The sequence below is a fragment of the Salmo trutta genome, chromosome 31 (assembly GCF_901001165.1).
Source record: "Salmo trutta chromosome 31, fSalTru1.1, whole genome shotgun sequence".
Taxonomy (NCBI): Eukaryota; Metazoa; Chordata; class Actinopteri; order Salmoniformes; family Salmonidae; genus Salmo; species Salmo trutta.
Window position 1 is genome coordinate 43,580,116 of NC_042987.1, and position 20,116 is coordinate 43,600,231.

A 20,116-nucleotide genomic window follows, 5' to 3' on the forward strand; every position below is an offset into this window, starting at 1 on the left:
AAAAAAATGACTTAAATTATGTTTTTTTCTGACAGATCTATATAAACCTATTCCACATATTCAAAGTGAAAGAAAGTTGGAGAAAATGTTTTAAATTCATAAAAAAAATTATAAACAAAGAATGTCTTGATTGTGTATGTCTTCACATCCCAGAGGTCATTCTTGGTGGCAACACCCCAGAGATCATACTTGGTGGCAACACCCCAGAGATCATACTTGGTGGGAACACCCCAGAGTTCATACTTGGTGGGAACACCCCAGAGTTCATACTTGGTGGAAACACCCCAGAGTTCATACTTGGTGGAAACACCCCAGAGTTCATACTTGGTGGAAACACCCCAGAGTTCATACTTGGTGGAAGCCTCTTTGGGGAGGGTGTCTGGATCAAAAGACATGACATGAGCAGAGCCCAGGTAAAAAAGAAAAGGAAAGCTTACCCCAGTCTTCTGAAAACCCTGGTACTATCCCAGGGACAAGAAACCCTGCGACTATCCCAGGGACAAGAAACCCTGGGACTATCCATGGACAAGAAACCCTAACCCTGGAAGTATCCCAGGGACAAGAAACTCTGGGACTATCCCAGGGACAAGAAAGCCTGGTAAATTCCAGGGACAAGAAAGCCTGGGACTATCCCAGGGACAAGAAAGCCTGTGACTATCCCATGGACAAGAAAGCCTAGGACTATCCCAGGGACAAGATAGCCTGGTACAATCCAGGGACAAGAAAGCCTGGGACTATACCAGGGACAAGAAACCCTGGGACTATCCCAGGGACAAGAAACCCTGGGTCTATCCCAGGGACAAGAAACCCTGGGACTATCCCAGGGACAAGAAACCCTGGGACTATCCATGGACAAGAAACCCTAACCCTGGAAGTATCCCAGGGACAAGAAACTCTGGGACTATCCCAAGGACAAGAAAGCCTGGTAAATTCTAGGGACAAGAAAGCCTGGTAAAATTCATTGACAAGAAACCCTAACACTGGAACTATCCCAGGACAAGAAACCCTGGGACTATCCCAGGGACAAGAAACCCTGGGACTATCCCAGGGACAAGAAACCCTGGGACTATCCCAGGGACAAGAAACCCTGGGACTATCCCAGGGACAAGAAACCCTGGGACTATCCCAGGGACAAGAAACCCTGGGACTATTCCAGGGAAAAGAAACCCTGGGACTACCCCAGGGACAAGAAACCCTGGGACTACCCCAGGGACAAGAAAGCCTGGGACTATCCCAGGGACAATAAAGCCTGGGATGATCCCAGGGACAAGAAAACCTGGGACTATCCCAGGGACAAGAAACACTGGGACTATCCCAGGGACAAGAAACCCTGGCATTATCCCAGGGATAAAAAACCCTGGGACTATCCCAGGGACAAGAAACCCTAACCCTGGGACTATCCCAGGGAGATGAAACACTGGGACTATCCCAGGGATAAGAAACCCTGGGACTATCCCAGGGACAAGAAACCCTTGGATTATCCCAGGGACAAGAAACCCAGGGACTATCCCAGGGACAAGAAACCCTAACCCTGGGACCATTCCAGGGACTGGAAAACCTTGCACTATCCCAGGGACAAGAAACCCTGGGACTACCCAGGGACAAGAAACTAGGGACTAACCCAGGGACAAGAAAGCCTGGTACAATCCAGGTACAAGAAACCCTGGGACTATCCCAGGGACAAGAAACCCTGGGACTATCCCAAGGACAAGAAACCCTGGGACTATCCCAGGGACAAGAAATCCTGAGACTATCCCAGGCACAAGAAACCCTGGGAATATCCCAGGGATAAGAAATCCTGGGACTATCCCAGGCACAAGAAACCCTGGGACTATCCCAGGGACAAGAAACCCTGGGACTATCCCAGGGACAAGAAACCCTGGGACTATCTCAGGGACAAGAAACCCTGGGACTATCCCAGGAACAAGAAAGCCTGAGACTATCCCAGGGACAAGAAATCCTGGGACTATGACAGGAAACCCTGGGACTATCCCAGGGATATGAAAACCCTGGGACTATCCCAGGAACAAGAAAGCCTGAGACTATCCCAGGGACAAGAAATCCTTGGACTATGACAGGAAACCCTGGGACTATCCCAGCGACAAGAAACCCTAACCCTGGGACTATCCCAGGGACAAGAAAGCCTGGGACTGTTCCAGGGACAAGAAACCCAGGGACTATCCCAGGGACAAGAAACCTTGGGACTAACCCAGGGACAAGAAAACCTGGGACTATCCAGGGACAAGAAACCCTAACCCTGGGACTCTCCAAGGGACTAGAAACCGTGGGACTATCCCAGGGACATGAAACCTTGGGACTAACCCAGGGACAAGAAAGCCTGGGACTATCCCAGGGACAAGAAAGCCTAATTGCACACATTTGAATGCCAAAGACACACTAGAATGGCTTTCCAGTAGGTGTTGAATGCTCCTGAATGTTACAGTCTCTCAGTTCTGACTTTAATCTGCTTAAAAAAACAGGAACAAAGTTTGAATATTGCTGTCTATCAAAGATTTCCAACAAAATTTACTGTGCTTGAAGAGTTTTGACAAAAACAATGGATATATGTCGCGCTAAGAGTTGTGGTAAGTTGGTAGAATCTTATTGGAAATGGTCCACAGCTGTAATGGCTGCCTAAGGGGCTTCCACCAAGTAGTAACTCTGGGGGGGTGAAGACGTACGCTGTCAAGACATCCTCATTTACTATTTAATATATTGTATACACACATTTATACACAAACACAGATATCCACACACACCCACCGACACGCCTACTGTACATATGTTTAGATACATATTATACTGAAACACATTGACTAAATCCCCATCGTTTACATATTATACTGAAACACATTGACTAAATCCCCATCGTTTACATATTATACTGAAACACTTTGACTAAATCCCCATCGTTTACATATTATACTGAAACACATTGACTAAATCCCCATCGGTTACGTATTATACTGAAACACATTGACTAAATCCCCATCGTTGACATATTATATTGAAACACATTGACTAAATCCCCATCGTTTACATATTATACTGAAACACATTGACTAAATCCCTGTCGTTTACTTTGCTCATTCTATCTCTAGAACAATGTCTTAATAAACACCATTTGGTTTTCAAATTGTAGAGGTACATGGATATGCTTTCCTCTCGGGCTAGTCAGGTAAGATCCATTTAAACAAACTATCACAATTCAAATGAGAAATACACACAATAAATCGGATATAATAATATATTAAAAATGTATTATTTAAAGTGTTAGCCTTACATTTTGCTCAAAGCTCTACTATATGACATAATTAAGTCTGTGACTGTGAATGTTGTCCATTATTGATAATCTTTGTCTCAGTGTGCTGTGATGGCCAGTTCCTCCTCCATCTTGGGAAAATGGGAAACCAGGTCCTGCAACGACACATGTGGCTTCATCTGTCAGCGCAAAGTTGGTGAGCAAAGACATTCTTCTATTTCCTCTTCTTTCTTTCTCCTCTTCTTTCTCTCTCCTCCTCCTCATCCTCTTCTTCATCCTTCTTCTCGTCTCCATCCTCAGCCCTCTGATTTGTAATGTGACTAAGTGTTGCTCTGCCCTCCTAGACTCAGGCATCCCAGTCCCGGCCCCGACAGTGTTACCTAGAGGCTGGGTGAAGCTGGCCAACGACTCTTACAAGGTGCTGCCCCAGAACTGTACATGGCCCGAAGCCCGGATGCAGTGTGAGGCTGAGGAGGGCCAGCTGGCTAGCACCCTGGATGAACTGTCAGCAGCCTACCTGGAGCTGCAGGCTCTGAAGCTGCAGACACCACTGTGGATTGGACTCAATAGGAATGAGGTACAGTACAAGCTGTATCTTCAGGTGCCACAGACTCCTCATCAGAATAGGCAGGTTATTGGTACTGTTGGATTCTGGGTGAAACTTTGAACACTGCTATACTAGAGACATGATGGATCAGAAGTAATACTATAGTATCTGAGGGGTGATAGAGAATGGTTGTTACATCAGAAGTAACAAGGTGCTTCTACATCTGCATTGCTTGCTGTTTGGGGTTTTAGGCTGGGTTTCTATACAGCACTTTGTGACATCAGCTGATGTAAGAAGGGCTTCATAAATTAAATTGATAGAAGTTAATGGTTATCTGTAGGAGCCAGATGGCTTTGGAATGTGCTGGGTGGATGGGAAGAAGTCAGGGGACTGCTGTAGGGGGATACGGGTGGGTTTCAACCACAGGGTCGTCTACAGCACCACAAAACGGTGTTCCTCTGAGATACAGCCTAGGTGTTCAGATTGTCAGGAAGGCTAGTGTACTGTAATATAACATGTTTTTATGCCAACGCGACTTACAGTCATGCGTGAAAACATTTTGGTATGGGAGGTACCAGCAGGAATCAAACCCATGATAGTGAAGTTGGAAGCGCCATGCTCTACAAACTGACTTACAGCTGTAGTGGTGAGACAGTCACTGAACCCGTTATGTTAGTAGTCACCAGGTGAGACAGTCACTGACCCCAGTGTGTTAGTAGTCATCAGGTGAGACAGGTACCTACCCCAGTGTGTTAGTAGTCACCAGGTGAGACAGGTACCTACCCCAGTGTGTTAGTAGTCACCAGGTGAAACAGGTACCTACCCCAGTGTGTTAGTAGTCACCAGGTGAGACAGGTAGCTACCACAGTGTGATAGTAGTCACCAGGTGAGACAGGTACCTACCCCACTGTGTTAGTAGTCACCAGGTGAGACAGTCTCCTACCCCAGTGTGTTAGTAGTCACCAGGTGAGACAGTCACCCACCCCAGTGTGTTAGTAGTCACCAGGTGAGACAGGTACCTACCTCAGTGTGTTAGTAGTCTCTTGGTGAGACAGGTACCTACCCCAGTGTGTTAGTAGTCACCAGGTAAGACAGGTACCTACCCCAGTGTGTTAGTAGTCACCAGGTGAGACAGGTACCTACCCCAGTGTGTTAGTAGTCACCAGGTGAGACAGGTACCTACCCCAGTGTGTTAGTAGTCACCAGGTGAGACAGTCACCTACCCGAGCGTGTTAGTAGTCACCAGGTGAGACAGGCACCTACCCCAGTGTGTTAGTAGTCACCAGGTGAGACAGGCACCTACCCCAGTGTGTTAGTAGTCACCAGGTGAGACAGGTACCTACCCCAGTGTGTTAGAAGTCACCAGGTGGGACAGTCACCTACCCCAGTGTGTTAGTAGTCACCAGGTGAGACAGGTACCTACCCCAGTGTGTTAGTAGTCCCCAGGTGAGACAGTCTCCTACCCCAGTGTGTTAGTAGTCCCCAGGTGAGACAGGTACCTACCCCAGTGTGTTAGTAGTCACCAGGTGAGACAGGTTCCTACCCCAGTGTGTTAGTAGTCACCAGGTGAGACAGTCACCTACCCCAGTGTGTTAGTAGTCACCAGTTGAGACAGGTACCTACCCCAGTGTGTTAGTAGTCACCAGGTGAGACAGGTACCTACCCCAGTGTGTTAGTCGTCACCAGGTGAGACAGGTACCTACCCCAGTGTGTTAGTAGTCCCCAGGTGAGACAGGTACCTACCCCAGTGTGTTAGTAGTCACCAGGTGAGACAGTCACCTACCCCAGTGTGTTAGTAGTCACCAGGTGGGACAGTCACCTACCCCAGTGTGTTAGTAGTCACCAGGTGAGACAGGTACCTACCCCAGTGTGTTAGTAGTCACCAGGTGAGACAGGTACCTACCCCAGTGTGTTAGTAGTCACCAGGTGAGACAGGTACCTACCCCAGTGTGTTAGTAGTCACCAGGTGAGACAGTCACCTACCCCAGTGTGTTAGTAGTCCCCAGGTGAGACAGGCACCTACCCCAGTGTGTTAGTAGTCCCCTGGTGAGACAGTTACCTACCCCAGTGTGTTAGTAGTCCCCAGGTGAGACAGGTACCTACCCCAGTGTGTTAGTAGTCCCCAGGTGAGACAGTTACCTACCCCAGTGTGTTAGTAGTCCCCAGGTGAGACAGGTACCTACCCCAGTGTGTTAGTAGTCACCAGGTGAGACAGGCTCCTTCCCCAGTGTGTTAGAAGTCCCCAGGTGAGACAGGTACCTACCCCAATGTGTTAGTAGTCCTCAGGTGAAACAGGTACCTACCCCAGTGTGTTAGTAGTCACCAGGTGAGACAGGTACCTACCCTGGTGTGTTAGTAGTCACCAGGTGAGACAGGTACATACCCCAGTGTGTTAGTAGTCACCAGGTGAGACAGGTACCTACCCCAGTGTGTTAGTAGTCACCAGGTGAGACAGGTACCTACCCCAGTGTGTTAGTAGTCACCAGGTGAGACAGGTACCTACCCCAGTGTGTTAGTAGTCACTAGGTGAGACAGGTACCTACCCCAGTGTGTTAGTAGTCACCAGGTGAGACAGGTACCTACCTCAGTGTGTTAGTAGTCACCAGGTGAGACAGGTACATACCCCAGTGTGTTAGTAGTCACCAGGTGAGACAGGTACCTACCCCAGTGTGTTAGTAGTCACCAGGTGTGACAGTCTCCTACCCCAGCAGACCTATTTGTAGGTCCCTATTCAGCGCCGTAATCCCATACGCTAGTTTCTTCCAGAGAGGAGATCCTATTGGTGGATCCCTGTGCAGTGCTGTAATCCTATTGGTTGGTTCCCCCCATAGCCGTCCCGCCCACGGCCCCGCCCCAGTACCCCGGGGTATGTGTCCAGGAGGAGGAGGACATCAGCGGTAGGAACAGCCCATGGTCCTGGTTGCCTTTCCGAGGGCACTGCTACAGCTTCATCATTAACGACATTGAGTGGTCCGACGCCTCCACCAGCTGTATACGCAAAGGTAGGAGGAGCCTCAAAACCAAGGGTGTGTCAAAAAATGCCGCCCTATTGAATACCCGTGATTTCTGATAAGATGACTTGGCAGGAGAGAGACGAGACTTGAGGCCATGTAACACATTTCATTCAGAACTCTTCAGGGTTCAAAATGCCAGATTTGATAGCAAGTTTCATCTTAGATCCAAGGGCATAGTACTTAGTGCACCTTCACTATTCCCTACATAGTGCACTACTTTTGATCAAGGCCCTATGCGGGGTACCGTTATAAAATGGAGCAATTTTGGACGGGGCCCATATCCCATTCTCTAACCCTTCTCCTCCAAGTGTGTACTGGTTGACTGGATTGGTGGAAGAAAGGTGTTTCAGTGTGTGTCCCACCTATCTAATGATGTAGTACACAGACTGTTACACCTATCTAATGCTTTTACATCCTGGCGTGGAGTGAGATGGTGAACGCTTCAGGGAGAAAAGGAGACAACTGGAATTGGGATCCAGTATTCCATGAACTCTGCACTTCTTTGGACAGAACAAACCGTAAAGAAAGTAAATGGAGAAGCATTAATACGAATATTGTGTGTGAAGGGGCGTCTCTGGTGAGCATCGAGGATCCTGCCGAACTCCGCTTCATAAAGAGCAACCTGGAGTTTCTGAAAGACAGCTACTCTTCCTTCTGGATAGGCCTGTTCAAAACACACCTAGGTAACTACCAATCCTTCTAGATAGGCCTGTTCAAAACACACCTAGGTACCTACCAATCCTTCTAGATAGGCCTGTTCAAAACACACCTAGGTAACTACCAATCCTTCCAGATAGACCTGTTCAAAACACACCTAGGTAACTACCAATCCTTCTAGATAGAAAGGCCTGTACAAAACACACCTAGGTAACTACCAATCCTTCTAGATAGGCCTGTTCAAAACACACCTAGGTACCTACCAATCCTTCTAGATAGGCCTGTTCAAAACACACCTAGGTAACTACCAATCCTTCCAGATAGACCTGTTCAAAACACACCTAGGTAACTACCAATCCTTCTAGATAGAAAGGCCTGTACAAAACACACCTAGGTAACTACCAATCCTTCTAGATAGGCCTGTTCAAAACACACCTAGGTACCTACCAATCCTTCTAGATAGGCCTGTACAAAACACACCTAGGTAACTACCAATCCTTCCAGATAGGCCTTTACAAAACACACCTAGGTAACTAACTATCCTTCTAGGTACGCCTGTTCAAAACACACCTAGGTAACTACCAATCCTTCTAGATAGATAGGCCTGTTCAAAACACACCTAGGTAACTACCAATCCTTCTGGATAGGCCTGTTCAAAACACACCTAGGTAACTACCAATTCTTCTACATAGCCCTGTACAAAACACACCTACACTTTTATAATAAAAGGGTTCCAAAATGGTTCTTCGGCCGTCACCATGGGAGGACCCTGGTAACAGCCGAATAGCTCTTTTAGGTTCTAGATAGAACCTTTTTCTGTAAGAGTGTAGGTAACTACAAAACTAACAACAGACCATGTTGCAGGTCAGTGGAAGTGGCTGGACCAAACAGTGCTGGACTACATTAACTGGGCAGAGGGACAGCCTCAGGACTCTTCCTATGACTATGGATATATGCTATCCTCCGATGGGACCTGGAGCACTGCCCGTTGGGGTAATAAACCATACATCTGCAAGAAGCCCAAAGGTGAGACTGACCTTACATCTGTAGGAAAGACGAGGGTGAGACTGACCATACATCTGTAGGAAAGACGAGGGTGAGACTGACCATACATCTGTGAGAAAGACGAGGTGAGACTGACCATACATCTGTGAGAAAGACGAGGGTGAGACTGACCATACATCTGTAAGAAAGACGAGGGTGAGACTGACCATACATCTGCAAGAAGCCCAAAGGTGAGACTGACCATACATCTGTGAGAAAGACGAGGGTGAGACAGACCATACATCTGTGAGAAAGACGAGGGTGAGACAGACCATACATCTGTGAGAAAGACGAGGGTGAGACTGACCATACATCTGTAGGAAAGACGAGGGTGAGACTGACCATACATCTGCAAGAAGCCCAAAGGTGAGACTGACCTTACATCTGTAAGAAAGACGAGGGTGAGACTGACCATACATCTGTAGGAAAGACGAGGGTGAGACTGACCAAACATCTGCAAGAAGCCCAAAGGTGAGACTGACCATACATCTGTGAGAAAGATGAGGGTGAGACTGACCATACGTCTGTAAGAAAGACGAGGGTGAGACTGACCATACATCTGCAAGAAGCCCAAAGGTGAGACTGACCATACATCTGTGAGAAAGACGAGGGTGAGACAGACCATACATCTGTGAGAAAGACGAGGGTGAGACAGACCATACATCTGTGAGAAAGACGAGGGTGAGACTGAACATACATCTGTAGGAAAGACGAGGTTGAGACTGACCATACATCTGTAGGAAAGACGAGGGTGAGACTGACCATACATCTGTAGGAAAGACGAGGGTGAGACTGACCATACATCTGTAGGAAAGACAAGGGTGAGAGGGGAGCACCATGTATCTATTACAATATCCACACAACTTTCTTTCTCACTCCATAGTGTAGTGCATAAATGAATGTCAATAGAACTATAGCAAATGAAGGCTGTGATGAAGAATTATTTGAGCAATTAGGATAATAGACAGTAGATAGATAGATAGTTTACCTGGTTAAATAAAGGTGAAATAAACAAATAAATAGACAGCGTTAGACCTCTTAATAATACCTTGTTAATAATCCTTTCTGTTCCACCTCCAGTTCTACCAGAAACACCACCAACACATGGTGAGTCATGAATGAATGAGCCGACCAACCAACCCACCCATCCATCCGTCAATCCATCATCCATCCTTCAATCAATCAATCAATCAGTCAATGAATGATCAGTCCATTACCACTCTGTCAATTAGCCACTCTGTCAATGAACCACTCTGTCAATGAACCACTCTGTCAATGAACCACTCTGTCAATGAACCACTCTGTCGATTGACCACTCTGTCGATTGACCACTCTGTGGATTGACCAAATCAAATCAAATCAAATTTATTTATATAGCCCTTCGTATATCAGCTGAAATCTCAAAGTGCTGTACAGAAACCCAGCCTAAAACCCCAAACAGCAAGCAATGCATGTGAAAGAAGCACGGTGGCTAGGAAAAACTCCCTAGGAAAAACTCCCTAGAAAGGCCAAAAACCTAGGAAGAAACCTAGAGAGGAACCAGGCTATGAGGGGTGGCCAGTCCTCTTCTGGCTGTGCCGGGTGGATATTATAACAGAACATGGTCAAGATGTTAAAATGTTCATAAATGACCAGCATGGTCAAATAATAATAATCATAGTAGTTGTCGAGGGTGCAACAAGCACGTCCGGTGAACAGGTCAGGGTTCCGTAGCCGCAGGCAGAACAGTGGGAACTGGAGCAGCAGCATGGCCAGGTGGACTGGGGACAGCAAGGAGTCATCATGCCAGGTAGTCCTGAGGCATGGTCCTAGGGCTCAGGTCCTCCGAGAGAAAGAAAGAAAGAAAGAGAGAAAGAGAATTAGAGAGAGCATATTTAAATTCACACAGGACACCGGATAAGACAAGAGAATACTCCAGATGTAACAGACTGACCCTAGCCCCCCGACACAAATTACTGCAGCATAAATACTGGAGGCTGAGACAGGAGGGATCAGAAGACACTGTGGCCCCATCCGATGATACCCCCGGACAGGGCCAAACAGGCAGGATATAACCCCACCCACTTTGCCAAAGCACAGCCCCCACACCACTAGAGGGATGTCTACAACCACCAACTTACCGTCCGAAGACAAGGCTGAGTATAGCCCACAAAGATCTCCGCCATGGCACAACCCAAGGGGGGGGCGCCAACCCAGACAGGAAGACCACGTCAGTGACTCAACCCACTCAAGTGACGCACCCCTCCCATGAACTGCATGGAAGAACACCAGTAAGTCAGTGACTCAGCCCCTGTAATAGGGTTAGAGGCAGAGAATCCCAGTGGAAAGAGGGGAACCGGCAAGGCAGAGACAGCAAGGGCGGTTCGTTGCTCCAGCCTTTCCGTTCACCTTCACACTCCTGGGCCAGACTATACTTAATCATAGGACCTACTGAAGAGATAAGTCTTCAGTAAAGACTTAAAGGTTGAGACTGAGTCTGCGTCTCTCTCATGGGTAGGCAGACCATTCCATAAAAATGGAGCTCTATAGGAGAAAGCCCTGCCTCCAGCTGTTTGCTTAGAAATTCTAGGGACAATTAGGAGGCCTGCGTCTTGTGACCGTAGCGTACGTGTAGGTATGTACGGCAGGACCAAATCGGACCACTCTGTCGATTGACCACATTGTCGATTGACCACTCGGTCAATTAACCACTCTGTTGGATTAACCATTCGGTCAATTAACCACTCTGTCGATTAACCACTCTGTCGATTAACCAATCAGTCATATCAGTCAAACAATGATAGCCATACTGTAATATTTATTCCTGTGATCCTGCAGTGTCTCTGAAGGGAGGTCACAGGCGTGTGTATTCAGGCCTGGCAGTGGTGGTGGTATTGGCTACCATGTGTCTGATGGGCCTCACAGCCTTAATGCTCTACAAGAAGACCGGCCGTCCCCTGCCCTCCTTCACCAACCCCCTGGGCTTCAGATCAGGCCAGAGTACCTTTGACAACCCCCTCTACACGGAGCCCGTCACCGAGGTCGACCCCAGCATAGTGGACACTAGCCAGCTGGTCAACCATATGGAGGCTCAGCCAATGATCCCTTTGTGATTGGGGGGAGTCAAGGGGGGAGTAAGGTTAAAGATCCAACCCAGGTTAGGACAAGTCATATTTACGTGCGGAAGCTTTCGTGGGCCAGACTATACTTAATCATAGGACCTACTGAAGAGATAAGTCTTCAGTAAAGACTTAAAGGTTGAGACTGAGTCTGCATCTCTCACATGGAGCTCTATAGGAGAAAGCCCTGCCTCCAGCCGTTTGCTTAGAAATTCTAGGGACAATTTTTTGACACCAAACACCAGAAAGCAAGGTCTACAGGCTCTAACTTTGTCTAATCTTGATTATTGTCCAGTTGTGTAGTACAGTGCTGCAAGGAAAGACCTAGTTAACCAGCAGCTGTTCCAGAACTGAGCGGCACGTTTTGCTCATCATTGTAATCAGAAGGCTGATATAAATACTATGCATGTCAGTCTCTCTTGGCTAAGAGTTGAAGAGAGACTGACTGCATCACTTCTTCTTTTTATAAGAAACCTTTAATGTGTTGAAAATCCCAAATTGTTTGCATAGTCAATTTACACACAGCTCTGACACACACACTTAACACACCAGACATGCCACCAAGGGTCTTTTCACAGTCCCCAAATTCAGAACAAATTAAATAAAGCGTACAGTACTATATACTGGGGTGGCAGGTAGCCTAGTGGTTAGAGCTTTGGGCCAGTAACCAAAAGGTTGCTAGATCTAATCCCTGAGCTGCCAAGGAAAAAAAATGGTTCTGCCACTGATCAAGGCAGTTAACCCATTGTTCCTAGGCTGTCATTGAAAATAAGAATTTGTTCTTAACTGACTTGTCTGGTTAAATTAAGGTTAAATAAAAAGAATATAGAGCCCTTATTGCATGGAACTTCCTTCCATCTCAAATACACAGCAAACCTGGTTTCAAGAAATGGATAAAGCAACACGCCTCTCCCCTAGTTGACCTAGACAGTTTTTGTGTATGCATTGATATGTGCCTTTTTAAAAATGTATGTAGTTCTGTCCTTGAGCTGTTCTTGTCTTGATGTTTCTGTATTATGTTTTGTGTTTTGTGTGGAACCCCAGGAAGAGTAGCTGCTGCTTTTGCAACAGCAAATGGGGATCCTAATAAAATACCCCCAAAATACCTACACTTGATATATAGCATCTATGGACCAATGTCCCTCAACATTTTCCAGACCTAAAACAATATTGACCAATCAACATTCAGATAGGCGTGACCTGGCACATAAATGCATATAAATCAGACATGGATATTGGTATTGTAACAAAACTTGGTACACATGTTCCAAGCACTGTCAAGAATTAACATATGCAAGCAGATTCAGATCGACCAAACGGTGGCACTATAACGGGCAAATTATATCTCTTGATCTGTTTGATTTGATAGCAATAGACATATTTCACTTTACATCTGGGAAGAAGAGCTCTTAGAGATTATACATATGCCTTTGTTGACAGGAAACATTTTATTGGGGTAGCGGCTATATTGTGGTTGGGTTATTTTCCGTTGCCAGAACGATACACAACTCAGGGAGTCCAACCAATACACAGTCTCTCAATGTTGTTTCCCAAAGCTAACTTAGCGCTATCAGTCAGGCTAGCTGTCCTCTACTTTAACTACTGGCTTAGAGGTATCAGTCAGGCTTGCTGTCCTCTACTTTACCTACTGGCTTAGAGGTATCAGTCAGGCTTGCTGTCCTCTACTTTACCTACTGACTTAAAGGTATCAGTCAGGTTAGCTTTTAAAAAAGCTTTTTAGTCAATGGTATGATAAGCCAACAACTGTCTATCTCATATCAGGATGTTGTCTCCAGTACTGATGTTATGTGTCCACTGCAACGCTTTAGACTCACAAAGGCAGAGCTGCATCATCGTCCATTTCACAGTTAGGCAATATTCAGGCAGACAATTCTAAGAACAACCTATAATGCAGTGGGAAATCAGACGACACATAAAGGAAAGTTATTCTGATAGATGAGAGAGCGTCATGCATTTCCTCTGAACTTCTCTGCTGTGTGGGTGGGGTCCCTGTATTATTGGTTGTTCTTAGAATTGCGTTTGCCTGAATATTGCCCAACTGTGGTTTTGATGATAATGTAGCTCTGTCTTTGTGCATCGTAAGTGTTGAAGCAATGAATCAGTACCAATCTACAACTCTATCAACGAATCAGTACCAATCCATCACTCTATCAATGAATCAGTACCAATCTATCACTCTATCAATGAATCAGTACCAATCTATCACTCTATCAATGAATCAGTACCAATCTATCACTCTATCAATGAATCAGTACCAATCCATCACTCTATCAATGAATCAGTACCGATCTATCAATGAATCAGTACCGATCTATCAATGAATCAGTACCAATCCATCACTCAATCAATGAATCACTACCAATCTATCACTCTATCAATGAATCAGTACCAATCCATCACTCTATCAATGAATCAGTACCTATCTATCACTCTATCCGTTGAAGCAAATGCTCTGGTGTTAATCATCCTGTGTTATTGGCTTTGCTTTAGCCATATAGACTCATAACAAACAAATGAGAAGATGGTTGATAGTCCTGAAGTTTCCATTGCTGTTGTCCTACATTTCACATTTCACTAGCTGTAGGTCTATAGGTTCCAGTAGGATAGTAGACCTAGCTGGTCTATAGGTTCCAGTAGGATAGTAGACCTAGCTGTAGGTCTATAGGTTCCAGTAGGATAGTAGACCTAGCTGTAGGTCTATAGGTTCCAGTAGGATAGTAGACCTAGCTGTAGGTCTATAGGTTCCAGTAGGATAGTAGACCTAGCTGGTCGATAGGTTCCAGTAGGATAGTAGACCTAGCTGGTCTATAGGTTCCAGTAGGATAGTAGACCTAGCTGGTCTATAGGTTCCAGTAGGATAGTAGACCTAGCTGGTCTATAGGTTCCAGTAGGATAGTAGACCTAGCTGGTCTACAGGTTCCAGTAGGATAGTAGACCTAGCTGGTCTATAGGATTCATGAGGATAGTAGACCTAGCTGTAGGTCTATTGGTTCCAGTAGGATAGTAGACCTAGCTGTAGGTCTATAGGTTCCAGTAGGATAGTAGACCTAGCTGGTCTATAGGTTCCAGTAGGATAGTAGACCTAGCTGTAGGTCTATAGGTTCCAGTAGGATAGTAGACCTAGCTGTAGGTCTATAGGTTCCAGTAGGATAGTAGACCTAGCTGTAGGTCTATAGGTTCCAGTAGGATAGTAGACCTAGCTGTAGGTCTATAGGTTCCAGTAGGATAGTAGACCTAGCTGTAGGTCTATAGGTTCCAGTAGGATAGTAGACCTAGCTGTAGGTCTATAGGTTCCAGTAGGATAGTAGACCTAGCTGTAGGTCTATAGGTTCCAGTAGGATAGTAGACCTAGCTGGTCTATAGGTTCCAGTAGGATAGTAGACCTAGCTGGTCTATAGGTTCCAGTAGGATAGTAGACCTAGCTGTAGGTCTATAGGTTGCAGTAGGATAGTAGACCTAGCTGGTCTATAGGTTCCAGTAGGATAGTAGACCTAGCTGTAGGTCTATAGGTTCCAGTAGGATAGTAGACCTAGCTGTAGGTCGATAGGTTCCAGTATGATAGTAGACCTAGCTGTAGGTCTATAGGTTCCAGTAGGATAGTAGACCTAGCTGTAGGTCTATAGGTTTCAGTAGGATAGTAGACCTAGCTGGTCTTTGTCCTCCTTAGCACTCAGCCAGTTGATTCCTGTGTTCTGGTGAATCACGTCCCCTCTGTTCTTCCCGTATTCGAGGGTGCAGGGTGGTGGAGGCCATAGCTCCCTGGGGCCCCATGGTACCACTTCTTCTTTCTCAAACACACACACCCTTCTCTTTCTGTGTGCTCAAGGATGAATCAGAGCTGTCCGCAAGAAATGTTTTAATAACAGACTAGTTTCACTCCCTGGGGTCAGGGTCAAGTGTGTGTTCCTTAAAGAGTGGTAATTATTAAACAGACAGCTAGCCGTTAGCCAGGTATAGTCTGACAGCTAGCCGTTATCCAGGTATAGTCTGACAGCTAGCCGTTAGCCAGGTAGTCTGACAGCTAGCCGTTAGCCAGGTATAGTCTGACAGCTAGCTGTTAGCCAGGTATAGTCTGACAGCTAGCCGTTAGCCAGGTACAGTCTCACAGCTAGCCGTTAGCCAGGTATAGTCTGACAGCTAGTCGTTACCCAGGTATAGTCTGACAGCTAGCCGTTAGCCAGTTATAGTCTGACAGCTAGCCGTTAGCCAGGTATAGTCTGACAGCTAGCCGTTAGCCAGTTATAGTCTGACAGCTAGCCGTTAGCCAGGTATAGTCTCACGGCTAGCCGTTAGCCAGGTATAGTCTGACAGCTAGCCGTTAGCCAGGTATAGTCTGACAGCCAGCCATTAGCTAGGTAGTCTGACAGCTAGCCGTTAGCCAGGTATAGTCTGACAGCTAGTCATTAGCCAGGTAGTCTGACAGCTAGCCATTAGCCAGGTAGTCTGACAGCTAGCCGTTAGCCAGGTATAGGAAGCGTCCCAAAGCGTCCCAAATGGCACCTTATTATTCACTATATAGAGTGCCATTTGGGATGCTCCTATTGTGCTGGTTATTGTAGCTAATGAGATGACACGTAGGCTTACTTTACATTGTTGTAATAACCATTTAACCTGTTGGGATGAACAGACAATGGTTTGTGATTTAAATCCTAAATGGCACCCTATTCCCTTTGTAGTGCACTACTTTTAACCAGGGCCCTTTGTAGTGCACTACTTTTAACCAGGGCCCTTTGTAGTGCACTACTTTTCACCAGGGCCCTTTGTAGTGCACTACTTTTAACCAGGGCCCTTTGTAGTGCACTACTTTTCACCAGGGCCCTTTGTAGTGCACTACTTTTCACCAGGGCCCTTTGTAGTGCACTACTTTTAACCAGGGCCCTTTGTAGTGCACTACTTTTCACCAGGGCCCTTTGTAGTGCACTACTTTTAACCAGGGCCCTTTGTAGTGCACTACTTTTAACCAGGGCCCTTTGTAGTGCACTACTTTTCACCAGGGCCCTTTGTAGTGCACTACTTTTCACCAGGGCCCTTTGTAGTGCACTACTTTTAACCAGGGCCCACAGGGTTCTATATCGGAATAGGATGCCATTCGGGGCCCAGAAATTGACTATTGTCTCATGACTTGTGGTCCGCTTAAAATACACAGAACTTATATTTTTTTAACACCACAGTGTTTTCAGCGAATCGTAAACCCTGACATAGTGAGTAAATGTTGGCTGATCGAGGGTGTCAGTGCACCTCCCATTCACCAGAAAAGTGTTGAAATGTCACAACAACATCCATTGATAGAGAAGAAAAAAAGATGTCATGTGACAGAGAACTTCATGGTTCATAAATAGCAGACCCAGTCGTACAGAACACTCCACTCTGCTGTAGGAGGTCTGTATGTCAGGCACAACCCTACTGGGACCATGACAACCATCATGATAACTGTACTGATGCTCTTCATTCAAACCACCCTGGGGGCTCCTGAAACAGGTATGTTGTTTATCTCGTTGGTTGTTAGGTTACACCTGAAACAGGTAGGTTGTTTATCTCATTGGTTATTAGTTTACACCTGAAACAGGAATGTTGTTCATCAATCAAATGTATTTATAAAGCCCTTTTTAATCAGCCAATGTCACAAAGTGCTATACAGAAATCCAGCCTAAAACCCCAAACAGCAAGCGATGTAGAAGCACGGTGGCTAGGAAAACACTCCCTAGAAAGGCAGGAACCTAGGAAGAAACCTAGAGAGGAACCAGGCTCTGAGGGGTGGCCAGTCCTCTTCTGGCTGTGCCAGGTTGAGATTATAACAGAACATGGCCAAGATGTTCAAACGTTCATAGATGACCAGCAGGGTGAAATAAAAATAATCACAGTGGTTGTCGAGGGTGCAACAGGTCAGCACCTCAGGATTCAGAGTTAGATACAGCAGGTGTGGTAGAGAGAGTGAGTCAAAAACAGGAGGGGACAGCAAGGAGTCAGTGACTCAACCCACTCAAGTGATGCACCCCTCCTAGGGACAGCATGGAAGAACACTAGTAAGCCAGTGAGTCAGCCCCCGTAATAGGGTCAGAGGCAAATAATTCCAGTGGAGAGAGGGGAACCAGCCAGGCAGAGACAAGGGCGGTTCATCGCTCCAGTGCCTTTCCATTCACCTTCGTATCCCTGGGCCAGACTACACTCAGTCATAGGACCTACTGAAGAGATGAGTCTTCAAAAAAAAGTTAAGACTTACAGGTCGAGACAGAGTCTGTGTCTCACATGGAGAAAACTCTGCCTCCAGATGTTTGCTTAGAAATTCTAGGTACAGTAAGGAGGCCTGTGTCTTGTGTCCGTAGTGTACGTGTAGGTATATACGGCAGGACCAAATCGGAGAGATAGGTAGGAGCAAGCCCATGTAATGCTTTGTAAGTTAACAGTTAAACCTTTAAATCTGCCTTAACAGGAAGCCAGTGTAGAGAGGCTAGCACTGGAGTAATATGATCAAATTTGGGGGTCTAGTCAAGATTCTAGCAGCCGTGTTTAGCACTAACTGAAGTTTATTTAGTACTTTATCCCGATAGCCGGAAAGTAGAGCATTCCAGTAATCTAGAAGTGTCAAAAGCATGGATACATTTTTCTGCATCATTTTTGGACAAAAAGTTTCTGAGTTTTGCCAAGTCCTTAACGATTACAAGCATACCGAGTGGGCTCCCTAGTGGCGCAGTGGTCTAAGTCACTAGATCTTAGTGCAAGAGGCATCACTACAGTCCCTGGTTCAAATCCAGGCCGTAATTGGGAGTCCCATAGGGCGGTGCACTGGTTTGGCCATGGTATGCCGTCATTGTAAATAAGAATCTGTTCTTAAATGACTTGCCTTGTTAAATAAAAAAATTAAATTAAAATACCCATAACATGATGCAGCCACCCCCATGGTTCAAAATATGAAGAGTGGTACTCAGTGATGTGTTGTGTTGAATTCACCCCAAACATAACGCTTTGTATTCAGGAGAAAACATTTATTTCTTTGCCACATATTTTGCAGTATTACTTTAGTGCCTGCAAATAGGATGCATGTTTTGAAATATTTTATTCTCTGCGGGCTTCCTTATTTTCACTCTGTCATTTAGGTTAGTATTGTGGAGTAACTACAATGTTGTTGATCCATCCTCAGTTTTCTCCTATAACAGCCATTAAACTCTGTAACTGTTTTCAAGTCACCATTCGGCTCACGGTGAAATCCCTGAGCGGTTTCCTTCCTTTCCGGCAACTGAGTTAGGAAGGACTCCTGTATCTTTGTAGTGACTGGGTGTATTGATACATCATCCAAAGTGTAATTAATAACTTCACCATGCTCAAAGGGATATTCAATGTCTGCTTTTTTTTACCCATCTACCAATAGGTGCCCTTCTTTGCGAGGCATTGGAAAACCTCCCTGGTCTTTGTGGTTGAATCAGTGCTTTAAATGTACTACTAGACTGAGGGACCTTATAGACAATTGTATTGTATATGTGGGCAGTGACGTGTATTCATGGATGCCAAGGGAAGCCACGCTTCCCCAAATAATTTACCAATACAAAATACATTATTTTATCATTTTTATCTTTAGTCTCTCTGTGTTTTCATAATTTTCACTCAATTCACAAGTGGCTGAATGTATCTCCCAGGGAAAACATCCTAGCATGGGAAATAGCGCCTCTCTGTGTCAACACCTGAACGAGAGAAACAGCGAGTCTGATCTAACCATACGTTACTATGTTGTTCCACTGGCCTGAGAGGAAGTTCAATACGTAGCCTGGATGTAACCTCGTAAGCTGATGTTAACTAGCTAGCTAACTTAGCTTGTTCATTGTTGTGCAACACACACACACACACACACACACACACACACACACACACACACACACACACAGAGAAATCAGTCCCAAGGAATTGCCACATGATTTTTACCAACATTGATTGGACTAAATTGTTTTTGGTATCTTTTAAGTTGGCTTTCAGTATCTGCTCTGAAATAGTCCGGTTCTGGAGTGTCTTAACAAAAAACAAAATATTTAGTCTGACTTCATCCAGTGTCCAGAAAAATGGATTTACACCATATGCAAATATGCACATATTTATTGAGAATGCCTAATTTGCATATGTTAATAGCATACTGCAGATTTTCTTAATACTAAAAAGTAGTAGATTTGTGTTAACATTCAACTGCTAAAAGTTGATTGTGATATTGATTAAGGAAAAATAATATCCTATGAGGGTGTGGTGCCTGGCCTTAATAGGATTTATGTAGCTCTATGACAGTGTTATGTAGCCCTATGACAGTGTTATGTAGCCCTATGACAGTGTTATGTAGCCCTATGACCGTTTTATATAGCTCTATGACAGTGTTATATAGCTCTATAACAGTGTCATGTAGCCCTATGACAGTGTTTTATATAGCTCTATAACAGTGTTATATAGCTCTATGACAGTGTTATGTAGCTCTATGACAGTGTTATGTAGCCCTATG

At 45.5% G+C, this 20,116-nt stretch overlaps 1 protein-coding gene across 1 annotated transcript in view; it reads left to right on the plus strand.

The window, feature by feature from the left end:
• LOC115170247 (macrophage mannose receptor 1-like) overlaps positions 1-8,468 on the plus strand; it is a 70,561-nt gene extending 62,093 nt beyond the window's left edge. Inside the window, exons 24-29 of the mRNA XM_029726643.1 lie at positions 3,143-3,178; positions 3,365-3,458; positions 3,607-3,839; positions 6,641-6,811; positions 7,390-7,506; positions 8,345-8,468. Of these exons, the coding sequence (XP_029582503.1) occupies positions 3,143-3,178; positions 3,365-3,458; positions 3,607-3,839; positions 6,641-6,811; positions 7,390-7,404 (549 nt within the window). The 3' untranslated portion in view covers positions 7,405-7,506; positions 8,345-8,468. The remainder of the gene's footprint in view (positions 1-3,142; positions 3,179-3,364; positions 3,459-3,606; positions 3,840-6,640; positions 6,812-7,389; positions 7,507-8,344) is intronic.
• Positions 8,469-20,116: the final 11,648 nt, after the last annotated feature.